A 14,924-nucleotide genomic window follows, 5' to 3' on the forward strand; every position below is an offset into this window, starting at 1 on the left:
CCTAGTGAGGAGAAGCGGCTCAGAAAATGGATGGATGGATGGATGGATGATCTAAATATTTCTAGCTACTTTTATTGATCAATTATTGCTTATTTATCAAGTATTTTGTGCGCGAGACTACGACTTCGACTTCCGCATTGGCCGCTCTTTGCGTCAATCCAAATTAAGCAGGAGTAACGTTTAAGTCTATTTCACCAATCAAACGACACAAGAAAGTCACATTACCTCACACGTCTTCTGTTGGGCTTCCCAAGCATAGGTTTTAACACTAGATAAGCCAGCCCGGCTGATGATCGTGCCTACGTGGCGGCCATGTTGGGAAGGTCGTCGTTACCATGAAGGCAACGGCACACTACTCGTGTTTACATTTTGATGAACAAAAACAACAGCTTTCATGTATTGTAGTATTTGTCTGGTACTGTCTGCCCAAACGTGGATATTTCAGCTCACTTCTAACTTGAGAAAACACCATGCAGTAAGTTGCAGATCTTTTGTTGTTTTGACTGTGCATACATACAACACACACACGCACGCACGCACACCGCAATATGAGAATTTTCACATTTACATTTTATTTTTGTAACCTTTTTTATTGATGTTCAGGCTGTGGTTAAAAAAAATCAGAAGTTACTATTTATTCAGTACTGAGTAATTATTTCACTGTGTACTTTTTACTCTTACTCAAGTATTTTTTTGTAGGACTACTTTTGACTTGAGTCACATTATTGTCAAGTAATAGTACTCTTACTTGACTACCATATTTGGTGACTCTAAACACCTCTGGAGTGGACATCCTCTTTTTAGGTGCTGCGGGTTGTGGCCGTGGTTGTGGTCACAGTGTAACCGCGAAGCACACGTAACATCAGCGAAAAGAGTTGATCCGCTACTACATGTTGTATTAATTAGGAAACACAGCTACAATTATCAAATTAGTTTACGGATGTTAATGTTAAATGTATTAAGCGACGGAGCGATGTTAGGGATTATGTCACAACACAGAATGATCTAACTTCAAATTCAGAAATGGACAATAAAAACAGAAAAACATTGTACTTAATATTTTCCTGGAGGATGCATTTGGGATTAGCCTTTGAAGTTGGTAACAGTGAAAAATGAAGTGAAACAGACAATGATTGATTTTAATCAATTATTTTCCGGAATGAGAGTGCTCAAAGAGGAGGATGCTATTCATGTGGCACAGTTTGAAGCAGGCATCAGGTGCAGGTGGAGATGGGCCTGGCTCAAATTGGAGGCCAGAACAAAAATAGCAAAGAAATGAGGCAAATTTAATTTTAATCTGAAATTTGTATGTCAACAACGGTGTAAATACATTTTTCTGCGTGAAGAATATTTTTTGTTTGTTTGCCTTATTGTAGACTTCAGAATCTTCTCGATTGCTGAATTTATGTAAAAAAATAAAATAAAATCTATAATAATAATAAGAATAAACCCATCCAGCCATCCATCCATTTTCTGAGCCGCTTCTCCTCACTAGGGTCACGGGCGTGCTGGAGCCTATCCCAGATATCATCGGGCAGGAGGCAGGTACACCCTGAACTGGTTGCCAGCCAATCGCAGGGCACATACAAACAAACAACCATTCGCTCTCACAGTCACACCTATGCGCAATTTAGAGTCTCCAATTCATGCATGTTTTTGGGATGTGAGAGAAAACCGGAGTGCCCGGAGAAAATCCACGCAGGCACGGGGAGAACATGCAAACTTCACACAGGCGGGGCCGGGGATGGAACCCCAGTCCTCAGAACTGTGAGGCTGACGCTCTAACCAGTCGTCCACCGTGCCGCCAATAATAAACCCAAACAATGTTTTTTTTTTTTTTTTTTTCTGTCACCTTTTTCATGTATTTGGTGTTTGCATGTCTGGGCAGATCCAAAAGTATTGTGAGGGTCTGCTGGCGGGGGACATTGAGTCAGAGCGGACCATGTTCCGCGCCTCCATTGTCGAGGCGACCGACCGAAGCTATGGCCTTAAGCTGGTTGGTGCCTGTCATGGCAGCAATCACTAAACCCTTTGGTGGACACCAGTGGTAAGAGATGTCGTCAAGCTGAAGAAATGGCTAGCCAGACGAAATACAGCTTTTGTGGTTACTGATGCAAAAACACAGGAGTGAGAGGAGTTCGATGAGGCCATGGAGAACGAATTCCAGATGGCTTCGAGGAAATTGTGGTCCACCATCTGGCGTTTCAGGAGGGGGGAGCAGTGCACCATCAACACTGTGTATAGTAGGGATGGGGCGCTGCTGGCGTCAACTCAGGACGTTGTGAGTCGGCGGGGAGAATACTTCGAAGACCTCCTCAGTTCTACCGACACGCCTTCGCAAGAGGAAGCTGAGTCTGGGGGCTCTGAGGCAGGGTCTCCAATCTTCAGGTTTGAGGTCACGCAGGTGGTTAAAACGCACCTCGGTGGCAGGGTCCCGGGGCTGGATGATATCCGTCCGGATTTCCTAAAGGTTGTGGATGTTGTGGGGCTGGCTGACACGGTTCTGCAACATCGCGTGGACGTCGGGGACAATGCCTCTGGATTGGCAGACCGGGGTTGTGGTCCCCCTTTTTAACTCATTCCCTGCCAATACCGTCCAAAGACGTCATTAAGAATCCATCTATTCCCTGCCATTACGGCAATGGCGTTTTTTAACGGGGATGGGTGGGGGAGGGTCTTGTGCAGTTTATGTGTGATTGTCAAACCTCTGGATAACTGCAATGAGGATTGTCTGAGAGAGTCTGATCTTTCATTTAGTGTTTTAGGTGTTTCGATCATCATAGTACATAATATTCTGTGGGGCTTGGAAAATCAGTGAAATTGCTAAAAAATGCCTGGTAGTCTAGGGGTTCGCTGCTCAGGAAACGGCTGGCTGTGAATGAGTTAAGAAGGGGGACCGGAGGGTGTGTTCCAACTACAGGTGGATCACACTTCTCAGCCTCCACGGTAGGGTCTATTCAGGGATTCTGGAGTGGAGGGTCCGTCAGGAAATTAATTCTCAGGAGGAGCAGTGTGGTTTTCGTCCTGGCCGTGGAACAGTCGACCAGCTTTACACCATCAGAAGTGTCCTCGACAGTGCATGGGAGTTTGCCCAACCAGTCTTCATGTGTTTTGTGAACTTCGAGAAGGCATTTGACCGTGTCCCTCGGGGAGTATTGTGGAGGGTGGTCCAGGAATATGGAGTACCGGACCCCCTAATAAGGGCTGTTCGGTCCCTTTAAGTCTGGTGTCAGAGTTTGGTCCGCATTGTCCGCAGTAAGTTGAATATGTTTCCAGTGAGAGTTGGACTCTGCCAAGGCTGCCCTTTGTCACCGATTCTGTTCATTATCTTGATGGACAGAATTTCTCGGCTCAGCCGAGGAGTTGAGGGGATCTGGTTTGGTGGCCTCAGCATTGCATCCCTGCCTTTTGCGTCTGCACCCCGGTCACCAGCTCTTCCAGCTCCTTCCCTCAGGTAGGCGCTACCGATCAACGCTAACTAGAACTAGTAGACATTCCAACAGCTTCTTCCCTCTTGCGATCAACTTCTTAAACACCTAACCTATAATTCCATTACAACAAGCTGGCAATTTTTTTTTGACTTGAGTTCGTTGTCACATTTCTGTGGGGCCAATTATTTATTACTTGTGCACTCACTGTAGTTGTCTCGCCATGCTGCAATATTTGCATATACTGGCCACTCATGCCAGAGTAGCATCTGCTCCATTTGCACACTGATTGAGGAGTATCTGTAACATTTGCACAACCGACATTGTCCCAGATGATCGGACTACTTGTCACTTTAAACCGCATACACTCCTTGAAGTCTCAGCGCCCTTTGCACAATGGTCATTGCACCGGACTATTGCAATATTAGTCGTTCGAACTGCTCTAAGTGCTAGAGGACTCTGCATCTTTTTGCACAATTGTTTTTTGTCAATGTCTTTATGTCCCCAAAGTGTTCTGTAAATTGACTGTTTGTTGTACTAGAGCGGCTCCAACTACCGGAGACAAATTCCTTGTGTGTTTTGGACATACTTGGCAAATAAAGATGATTCTGATTCTGATTCTGATTCTGATGATGTGGTCTTCAACTCTCGCTGGAGTGGTTCGTAGTGAAGTGTGAAGCGGCTGGGATGAAAATCAACACCTCAAAATCTGAGGCCATGGTCCTTAGTCGGAAAAGGGTGGTGTGCCCACTCTGGGTCGGGAAGGGATTCTGCCCCAAGTCGAGGACTTCAAGTATCTCTGGGTCTTGTTCATGAGTGAGGGAAGAATAGAGCAGGAGATCAACAGGCTGATTGCTGCAGACTGTGTATCGGTCTGTCGTGGTGAAGAAAGAGCTGAGCCAAAAGGCAAAGGTCTCTTTTTACCGGTTGAGCTGCAGTGGGGCAAAAAAAGTATTGAGTCAGCTACCAATTGTACAAGTTATCCCACTTAAAAAGATGAGAGAGGCGTGTACTTTTCATCATTGGTATAGCTCACCTGTGAGAGACAAAATGAGAAAAAAAAATCCAGAAAATCACATTGTCTGATTTTTAAAGAATTTATTAGCAAATTCTGGTGGAAAATAAGTATTTGATCACCTACAAACAAGCAAGACTTCTGGCTCTCACAGACCTGTAACTTCTTTAAGAGGCTCCTCTGTCCTCCACTCGTTACCTGTATTAATGGCACCTGTTTGAACTCATCAGGATGAAAGACACCTGTCCACAACCTCAAACAGTCACACTCCAAACTCCAAGATGAAAGAGCTGTCAAAGGACACAAGAAAAAAAATTGTAGACTTGCACCAGGCTGGGAAGACTGAATCTGCAATAGGTCAGCAGCTTGGTTGAAGAAATCAACTGTGGGTGCAATTATTACAAAATGGAAGACATACAAGAACAGTGATGAGCTCCCTCGATCTGTGGCTCCAAGATCTCACCCCATGGGGTCAAAATGATCACAAGAACGATGAGCAGAAATCCCAGAACCACACGGGGGAATCGAGTGAAAGACCTGCAGAGAGCTGGGACCAAAGTAACAAAGGCTACCATCAGGAACACACTACGCTGCCAGGGACTTAAATCCTGCAGTGCCATACGTGTCCCCCTGCTTAACCCAGTACATGTCAAGGCCCGTCTGATGTTTTCTAGAGAGCATTTGGATGATCCAGAAGAGGATTGGGAGATATGGTCAGATGAAACCAAAATATAACTTTTTGGTAAAAACTCAACTTGTCATGTTTGGAGGAGAAAGAATGCTGAGTTGCATCCAAAGAACACCATACCTACTGTGAAGCATGGAGGTGGAAACATCATGCTTTGGAGCTGTTTTTCACCAAAAGGACCAGGACGACTGATCCGTGTAAAGGAAAGAAGGATTGGAGCCATGTATCGTGAGATTTTGAGTGAAAACCTCCTTCCATCAGCAAGGGCATTGAAGATGAAACATGGCTGGGTCTTGCAACCTGACAATGATCCCAAACACACCACCCGGGCAACGAAGGAGTGGCTTCGTAAGCCAGTCTCCAGATCTCAACCCCATAGAAAATCTTTGGAGGGAATTGAAAGTCTGTGTTACCCAGCGGCAGCCCCAAAACATCACTGCTCTATAGGAGATCTGCTTGGAGGAATGGGCCAAAATACCAGCAACAGTGTGTAAAAACCTTGTGAAGACTCCCAGAAAACGTTTGAACTCTGTCATTGCTAACAAAGGGTATATAACAAAGTATTGAGAGTAACTTTTGTTGTTGACCTTATTTCCCAACATAATTTGCTAATAAATTCTTTAAAAAATATTTAAAAATGTTTTATCATTTTGTCGCTCATAGGTGAGGTTTCTCTTTCATAGGTGAGGTATACCCATGATGAAAATTACAAGCCTCTCTCATCTTTTTAAGTGCGAGAACCTGCACAATTGGTGGCTGACTAAATACTTTTTTGCCTCATTGTACTTTCCTACCCTCACCATGGTCACAAGCTGTGGGTCTTTCTGTCTGGGCTATCCCTTAGAGATAGGGTGAGAAGCTCGGGCATCCGAGAGGGGCTCAGAATCAAGCTGCTGCTGCTCCGCATCGAGAGGAGCCAGATGAGGTGGCTCAGGCATCTGGTTAGGATGCCCCCAGATGCCTCCCTGGTGAGGTGCCCCAGGGATGACCCACGACACGCTGGAGAGCCTTTGTCTTCCAGCTGGCCTTGGAATGCCTCGGGATCCTCCCGGAAGGGCTGGACGAATTGGCTGTGGAGAGGGAAGTCTGGGCTTACCTGCTTAATCTGCTGCCCACACGACCTGACCGCGGATAAGCGTTGCATATTTTTTTCCCCATATTCATATCACGCATAATTCACCATATCGCTGGATTTTTAGTGAATACTGTAATTTTGGGGGGTAAAATAAAACACTTTCTAGCTTCAGTCAAAACTTAAAAAAAGAAAAATTCATTGAAACATACATAGTGGACAAAAATGTACTGTGCCTTACTGTATGTTTAAAAGTGTAAAAGGTGAGAATAGAAAGTATTTATAAAAGTATGGTAGAGGTTAATAGGAGTGTGAGGAAAATTAGTCCGTGCATATGCATGTGCATAACTAATTTAAAGAAGTGTGAATGTGAGTGTGAATGGTTGTTTGTTTATATTTGCCTTGCGATTGGCTGGCGACCAGTTTAGGGTGTCCGCCGCCTCTCGTCCGAAGATAGCTGGGATAGGCTCCAGCACGCCCGCGACCCGAGTGAGGATAAGCGGCACGGAAGATTAATGAATGAATAATTAAAAAAATATGTGGTTCCCACTTTGCAGATTTCACCTATTGCGGGCATGGTCTGAAACCAACCCCCCGTGATAAACAGGATTACTGTATCTCGTCTTTTTCATATGTCTCAGCTATGGGTAGGACAGTGTTGTACCTGAATGAGTTCAATGAACAAAAACTCACGAACGGGTTAATTTTTTGTGCAAATGTAAATTGGATTTAGTTAATTTCTGCGTGATGAAAGTAATTGAGAAGATGGTCATTCTTGTGTCAAAGAATGTTTTTTAACGAAAGTTCATTTTCATTCAAGAGGGCCAGGTTTTGTTAGGGACTTCCAGGAAAAACCCGTCTGACACTATATACGAGCCTTAATATAGGCAGTAGACAAGATGTTGCCAGGCAGTGTGGCGTACGCATTTTTCGACACTGAGACCTGCTTAAACAGACCTTGGCCACAGCGAGGGATCAAGATGATTAAAGTAAGCCATTTTAACCTAAAAAGAAGCCTTTTGGTAACTGCCTTTACCCAGAGGGAAAATGCACCCGCCGCCCGCTTTCCTTAGGATGTGACTAAATCTGCGACCTTAAAAAAATGAAAGCAGAACTTAAATGGGGGGCTATAGATAATTTTCAAATTATCAAATTAAATGTTTTACTTGTTGGAATACTATTTTGGAATAATACAAAGAGTAAGCAATTGAATTTATTCAATTGTCGTTCGCCAAAGACTATACCAATATCAATTGGGGTTTTAGGGGGCGATTCTGAGCACATCCTCCTGAGACCCAGCCTATTCATTTGTGTCCAGTGTAGTAGACATTTGGTTTTGGTCTATAACTTTTGACTCATTTGAATTACCCTACTCGGACATCGTGGCCTTTCCAATGATATCTCATGTGTTTGGGTGGGTTCTAAGTAACTGTGAAAAAAGTAAGTAACCTGAGAAAAAATGGAGAATGCAGCAAAACACAAATGCCAGGAAAAGAGAAAAGGAAAGTTAATTATTAAGATAATGTTTTTTTCACCAAAAACAATCATATATTTTTGTTTATGAACATGTTATGAATCATAATTTGGAGTCAGAGTTGAACCTTTTTTTCGGAAAAATAATATCCCTTTTATAAATGTCTACTGTAATGGACATGAGGATGATTTGATAGTGTTAGCTAATAACTAAATAGCTTTCACGTTCTTTGTTAACATTCCATTTTCTGCCCCAAAGCACATTTCTTTGTGAGGTAATAAACATGCTGAATGTATTCTCTGAATAAAATAATGATTGTTAGATAGATGGATGGATAGATAGATAAGGTTATAATTATTTACTTAAATCTCTTTAATTGGGACACTATTGTAGGAGGCAGACGCGAGGAAAATTTTATACCAAATAATTGAAGACAATTCAGTTATGGAATTGTCAGATGAAGAAAATGCAAACTATGAAGTCCACTGTACTTCGACCGCTACTTCACGTCAATTAACCTCATGGATGATTTTTTCTGGCCAAGGGCCTTCCATTAACCTCATGGATGATTTTTTTCTTCCAGCAACTGGGACCATAACAAAAAAACATGTCCCAAAGCCATGTCGGTTGCCTGATGACAGAAAAATTTAAAAGAGAAGGGAGGGGATCGTCAGTGATGATAGTCAGGAGAAGTCCAGAGTTGGCAATCACAAAATGGTTTGACAACACGCCAGTTTTGATGGCTTCTACTGCACACGGGAAAAATCATGAAGATGTCTGCATCAGATGGTCGAATAAAGACAAAGTCCAGGTGAGAAGACTCGCAGTCATTATGGAGTGCAATGACAACATGGGTGGTGTGGACCTCTGTGACTGAATGCTGAGCCTTTATCGCATGGCAACCAGAATCAAGAAATGGACCATGCGTGTGATTTCTCATTTCTTTGATGTTGCCACCACAAATTCCTGGATCCGGTACAAGTCTGACAGCAAAGTGCTTAACCGATCAGCAAAAAACTCTGTGCAGTTCCTGGACTTCAAACTGCATCAGCAAGAGGACCTGCTGAACTACCTAGATCCTGATGACACTGACAAGAGTGTAGAGGAGAGTGAGGCAAGTAAAAAAGAGTAAGAGCCACTCATCAAAAAGATAATTCCACAACCAGAAGCATCGTTAAGAAAATATGGGGCCAGGCACATGCCAGATATGGCAGACTGCAACCATGGAGAGAGGTGCCGAAACCAAGGTTGCAAGGACAAAACATACATGCGATGCATCAGTTGCAAGATGTTCCTCTGCCTTACAAAGAAAAGAAACTGCTTCCTGAAGTACCATAACTAAGAACTGATTAATGAAGAAAAGAGGAAGCTGAGGAGAAGCTAACACATTGAAACCTGTGCTACCTAGGCCTCCTGACTTGAGAGGACAAACATGTTAAAGCTCAAGTCTGTACGATATAATAGCCTTTTTGTTTCGCAGTTTAACAGAAACACAGGCCAAATGTTCTGTTTTCTTAAAAAAAGATTTTAGTTTTCATGTAAGCCTGTTATAATTTTGTTGTGTTATGGTAACATCATTCTGCTGTCAACTACAGTAGACATGCTGTAAAAGCAAAATGAAAAATAAAACAAAATTGTGAGTTGTTGTTTTCGCTCCAAGGAGGCAGGAAATCACGGGAATAAATAAATTGAAAGACGCTTTTTTCCATTGGTTCTCAGGAGTATATATATATATATATATATATATATATATATATATATATATATATATATATATAGCCGTCACCTTATCGTGGTAGTGGTGGAGGGGTTTGTGTGGTGGAGGGGTTTGTGTGTCCCAATGATCCTAGGAGCTAAGTTGTCTGGGGCTTTATGCCCCTGGCAGGGTCTCACATGAACAACAGGTCCTCGGTGAGGGACCAGACAAAGCACGGCTCAAAGACCCCTTATGATGACGACAAACAATGGACTTCGTTTTCCCTTGCCCGGACGCGAGTCACCGGGGCCCCCCACTGGAACCAGGCCTGGTGGTGGGGCTCGAAGGCGGGGGGAAAGTGGGGCCCTTTTGGGCTGTGCCCGGCCGGGCACATCCCAAAAGGGTAACGTGGGTCCCACTGCCCATGGGCTCACCACCATTTGGGAGGAGCCATAGGGATCGGGTGCAGTGTGAGCTGGGCGGTGGCCGAAGGCGGGGACCTTGGTGATCTGATCCCCGGCTACAGAAGCTGGCTCTAGGGACGTGGAATGTCACCTCTCTGGCAGGGAAAGGAACCCGAGCTGGTCTGTGAGGTCGAGAAGTTCCAACTAGGTATAATCGGACTCGCCTTCACACACAGCTTGGGCTCTGCTACCAGTCCTCTCGAGAGGGGTTGGATTCTCTTCCACTCTGGAGTTGCCCACGGTGAGAGGCGCCGAGCGGTGTGGGTATACTTATTGCCCCCCGGCTATAAGGAGAAAGACTTCCGGTCGGCTTTGAGGAAATTCTGGTCCACCATCCAGCGTCTCAGGGGAGGAAAGCAGTGTACCACCAACACTGTGTATAGTGGCGATGGGGCGCTGCTGACCTCGACTCGGGACGTTGTGAGTCGGTGGGGAGAATACTTCGAAGACCTCCTCAATTCCACTGACACGCCTTTCCATGAGGAAGCAGAGTGTGGGTTCTATGAGGCGGGCTCTCCTATCTCCTGGGTTTGAGGTCACCGAGGTAGTTAAAAAGCTCATCGGTGGGAAGGCCCCGGGGGTGGATGAGATTCGCCCGGAGTTCCTAAAGGCTCTGGATGTTGTGGGGCTGTCCTGGTTGACACGCCACTGGAACATCGCGTGGACATCGGGGACAGTACCCCCTTTTTAAGGGTGTGTTCCAACTACAGGGGGATCACACTCCTCAGCCTCCCTGGTAAGGTCTATTCAGGGGTGCTGGAGAGGAGGGTCCGTCAGGAAGTCGAATCTCAGATTCAGGAGGAGCAGTGTGGTTTTCGTCCTGGCCGTGGAACAGTGGACCAGCTCTACACACTCGGCAGGGTCCACGAGGGTGCATGGGTGTTCACCCAACCAGTAAGTCAGACTCGTTCCCGGTGAGGGTTGGACTCCGCCAAGGCTGCCCTTTGTCACCAATTCTGTTCATAACTTTAATGGACAGAATTTCTAGGCGCAGCCGAGGCGTAGAGGGGGTCCGGTTTGGTGGCCTCAGTATTGCATCTCTCCTTTTTGCAGATGATGTTCTGTTGGCTTCATCAAGCCGTGACCTTCAACTCTCACTGGAGCAGTTCGCAGCCTAGTGTGAAGCGGCTTGGATGAGAATCAGCACCTCCAAATCTGAGACCATGGTCCTCAGTCGGAAAAGGGTGGCATGCCCTCTCCACGTCGGGGATGAGATCATGCCCCAAGTGGAGGAGTTCAAGTATCTTGGGGTCTTGTTCACGAGTAAGGGAAGAATGGAACAGGAGATCGACAGGCGGATCGGTGCAGCGTCTGCAGTGATCCAGACTTTGTATCGGTCCGTTGTGGTAAAGAAAGAGCTAACCCGAAAGGTGAAGCTCTCAATTTACCGGTCGATCTACACTCCTACCCTCACCTATGGTCACAAGCGGCCGAAGTTAGTTTCCTCCGCAGGGTGTCCGGGCTCTCCCTTAGAGATAGGGTGAGGAGCCCCCGGCACAACCCAGGACACAGGAGCAGATGCCTCCCTGGTGAGGTGCCCCCGGCACAGCCCAGGACACGCAGGAGAGACTATGTCCTTCGGCTGGCCTGGGAACGCCTCGGGATCCCCCCGGAAGAGCTGGATGAAGTGGCTGGGGAGAGGGAAGTCTGGGCGTCCCTGCTAAAGCCACTGCCCCCGCGACCCGACCCGGATCAGCGGTAGAAAATGGATGGATGGATGTATATATATATATATGTATATATATATATATATATATATCTATATATATATATGTATATATCTATATATATGTATATATATATATATATATATATATATATATGTATATATATATATATATATATGTATATATGTGTATATATATATATATCTATATATATATGTATATATGTATATATATATATCTATATATATATGTATATATGTATATATATATCTATATATATATATATATATATGTATATATATCTATATATATATATATATATATATATATATACATATATCTATAGATATATGTATAGATATATCTATAGATATATGTATAGATATATCTATATATCTATAGATATATATCTATATGAAAACCAATCGTTGATGGGGGGCCTAATCTGATCTCTGTGTCTACATGTCTATATGTTAGAATTGTACTTGTGTGAGAGAAACGTCTATACATTCTTGCAGTATTTGTGTGTGTGAGTGTCTGTTTGTCTGTGCAGATACCTCCAGAAAGCCCAAAAAGGGAGAATGCGACAGCCGGATATATGCCTTTACAAGCCGCAGCAAAATGGAGGCTGACATCAAGAAGGGCCTCTATCTTGAATATGGAGAGTATGATGGCAATTTGTATGGAATCAAGACTGACTCAATACATGAGGTTGTGGAAGCAGGACGAATTTGCATTCTGGATGCCCACCCTCAGGTACAAACAAATAAAATTACATTAAACTGGTTAGTATTATGAAGACCGACAAAAGATACGCAACCAATAAGTAATAAAATGTGACTGTTACAAAATCTGAAAACAAGTGTGGAGCAGTCACTGCTTAAAGTTGCATAGAAGAAGAATTTTTAATCAACGATTTCTGACATGATCTCATTTAAAATCAGTCAAAACACACACAAAACACAACAAAGAGTGGAATTTCATAGAATATTTAATTAAATCTAGAAGGCATCTATAGGCAAACACAGGGGGTCTAACTACAAAAAGAAAATAACACTAAGGCTAAACGAATAATGGTGAAAGAAAGAAAAATAAGCGTACGAAAAGCGAAAAAGGACATTGTGTGTTGCTCGGCTAAAAATTAAAATGTGAGCATTTAATGCGTTGAGTCCGAGCGAGAGAGTACAAAGTTGGGGTTCTTGTGTGAAGCTAGTATTTTCCCCAAAATTATTAGGCACCGTTTTTGTACCTCGCATCTCGGGAGGCACTGGGCAGGTTTGGTTGAAGAAGAAGATCCACAAAAATAAAACAAACAGGCAAAAAAATGAAAATGGTTGTCCCCTCGTGGTGCGCTCATAACTTTCCTGCCAATTGAACTTGTGGAGGGCCCGTTCTCAACTGCGTGCGTGACTGGTACGGAATACCGGGAGTTGCTTACTGAGGCGCCGCCAACAGATTGTGGCTAAGATAGAAGCTGCATGGCTTCCTCAATCAAAAGCACTCAAAAGCACCGCCGTCGGGTTGAGGCAGGCACTTGCGCACATGGTTGCACCTGGTGGCACCGGAGAACAATGGAAAAGGAAGGGGGAGGTGGTTAGCCGAAGCCACCCTGTGAGACTAGCCAGCAAGGACAGCAGAGAAGCACGACACAAGAGAGCCCAAGAAGAGGTGGGAGTCAAAGGTTAAATACCCAGGAGCCGTGTCCAAGGGGGAACCGGAGAAGATTGGAGAAGACCACGCCCATCGACTTGAATTTTAGTCTACAATTAAGCCATAAAAATGGTGTAAAACCATATACAGTATTAATATAAACTTCTCCCAACTTTGTACTCTTCCTCATCGATCAAGCACATAGAATGACTGTTTGGACTTTAGTCTTGACAGATCAATTGCTTATTGTTCAGTCACATTTCATGCTGTTTGGCTTCAAATCAAGACGAACAGTTCAAGTCTTGCAGCTGAACCTGTTAAGTTAACACAATGACACAGACATCAAGGCATACATTTGTAATATTTCTGCAGCGTTCGTGAAATATCATAACTGACATTTTATCTTCAGTTAACGAAAAAAATGTATTTCCGTATTTGCGTTCCTGAAAAAGGTGATGATTAAACATAACTCAACGTCCGGGAGTCATAGTTCAATCTGTGGCATGTCCATCTAAAATCTGTCGTTGTCGATCTGTCCCAGCTTGGTTTTATTGGAGAGAGGATCTCCCAGCCCTTTGGTAGCTGTCACTTCAAAAGAAGGAAAGGAGTCTTTAAAGACTGGAATCCAGATTTGAAGGGAAGCTGCTAAATTGTTTAAGGTCCAGAAGGCGTCATTTAGAGGCCTTTAGAATGCAATTTATCAAGTTTTTAGGAGGGTTGGGGGGGGGGGGGGGGGTCTTGCAGGGACAACCGAGCCATAATCACTACAACATAATTTCATGGAGACGTCTACTAAAGATAATATCACGTCATTGACGTGTCACAAATGAACAGTCTACTTGGCTAAATTATTACGACCACCACAAATGTCCACTTAATGCTTTATATATTAAGTGGGATTACATTAAAGTCAAATATAATGAACTCTGTTACACTTTACTTTTCAGATGCAAAGATGATCATGATTGGTCCATACACCCCCAAGTGTACAGCACATTGTGACTCATAAATATACAGCGGCTGAAATAAGTATTTAACGTCACCATTTTTATCATTAAACATATTTCCTAAAGTGCTTATTGACATGACATTTCACCAGATGTTGGGAACAACCCAAGTAATCCTTACATACAAAGAAAGTAGAACAAATAAGATCAGAAATTAAGTTGTGTGTAATAATGTGAAAAGACACAGGGAAAAAGTATTGAACACGCCAACTGGTATTTATTTACTACTTTGTCAAGACGCCTCCTGTATGGACCAACTAGTCACATGCATTGCTCTGGTGTGATTGTGGCCTATTCCTCCACACAAGCAGTCTTCAAATCTTGAAGGTTCTGTGGGTTTGTTTTACGGACCTTGAGTTTCAGTTCTTTCCATAGATTTTTGATTGATTCAAGTCAGGTGATTGGCTGGGCCATTCTAGCAGCTTTATTTTTTTTCCCCTTGAAACCAATTGAGAGTATTTTTTGGATCATTATAGGCTGAAATGTCCACCCTCATTTCATTGTCATTCTCGTAGATGGCAGCAGATTTTCGTCAAGAATGTCTCGGTACATTTGACCATTCATCCTTGCTTCAATAATGTGAAGTTTACCAGTACAATTTGCTGAAAAGAAGCACCACACCATCATGTTCCTACCTCCAAACTTCACTGTTGGTATGGTGTTTTTAGGGTGATGTGCAGTGCCATTTCTCCTCCAAACGTGGTGTGCATTATGGCATCGAAACAGTTCAATCTTGCGTGGTGAGCGTGCATGCAGGTCATGG

At 43.8% G+C, this 14,924-nt stretch overlaps 1 protein-coding gene across 4 annotated transcripts in view; it reads left to right on the plus strand.

Annotated features, from left to right (window-relative positions):
* LOC133415306 (MAGUK p55 subfamily member 2-like) overlaps nucleotides 1–14,924 on the plus strand; it is a 142,875-nt gene that overhangs the window by 88,331 nt on the left and 39,620 nt on the right. For all 4 annotated transcript variants that reach the window (XM_061701267.1, XM_061701265.1, XM_061701268.1 and 1 more), the window contains one exon: nucleotides 12,058–12,260. In XM_061701267.1, coding sequence (XP_061557251.1) covers nucleotides 12,058–12,260 — 203 coding nt within the window. The remainder of the gene's footprint in view (nucleotides 1–12,057; nucleotides 12,261–14,924) is intronic.

Source organism: Phycodurus eques, chromosome 16 (genome assembly GCF_024500275.1).
Source record: "Phycodurus eques isolate BA_2022a chromosome 16, UOR_Pequ_1.1, whole genome shotgun sequence".
Classification (NCBI taxonomy): Eukaryota; Metazoa; Chordata; class Actinopteri; order Syngnathiformes; family Syngnathidae; genus Phycodurus; species Phycodurus eques.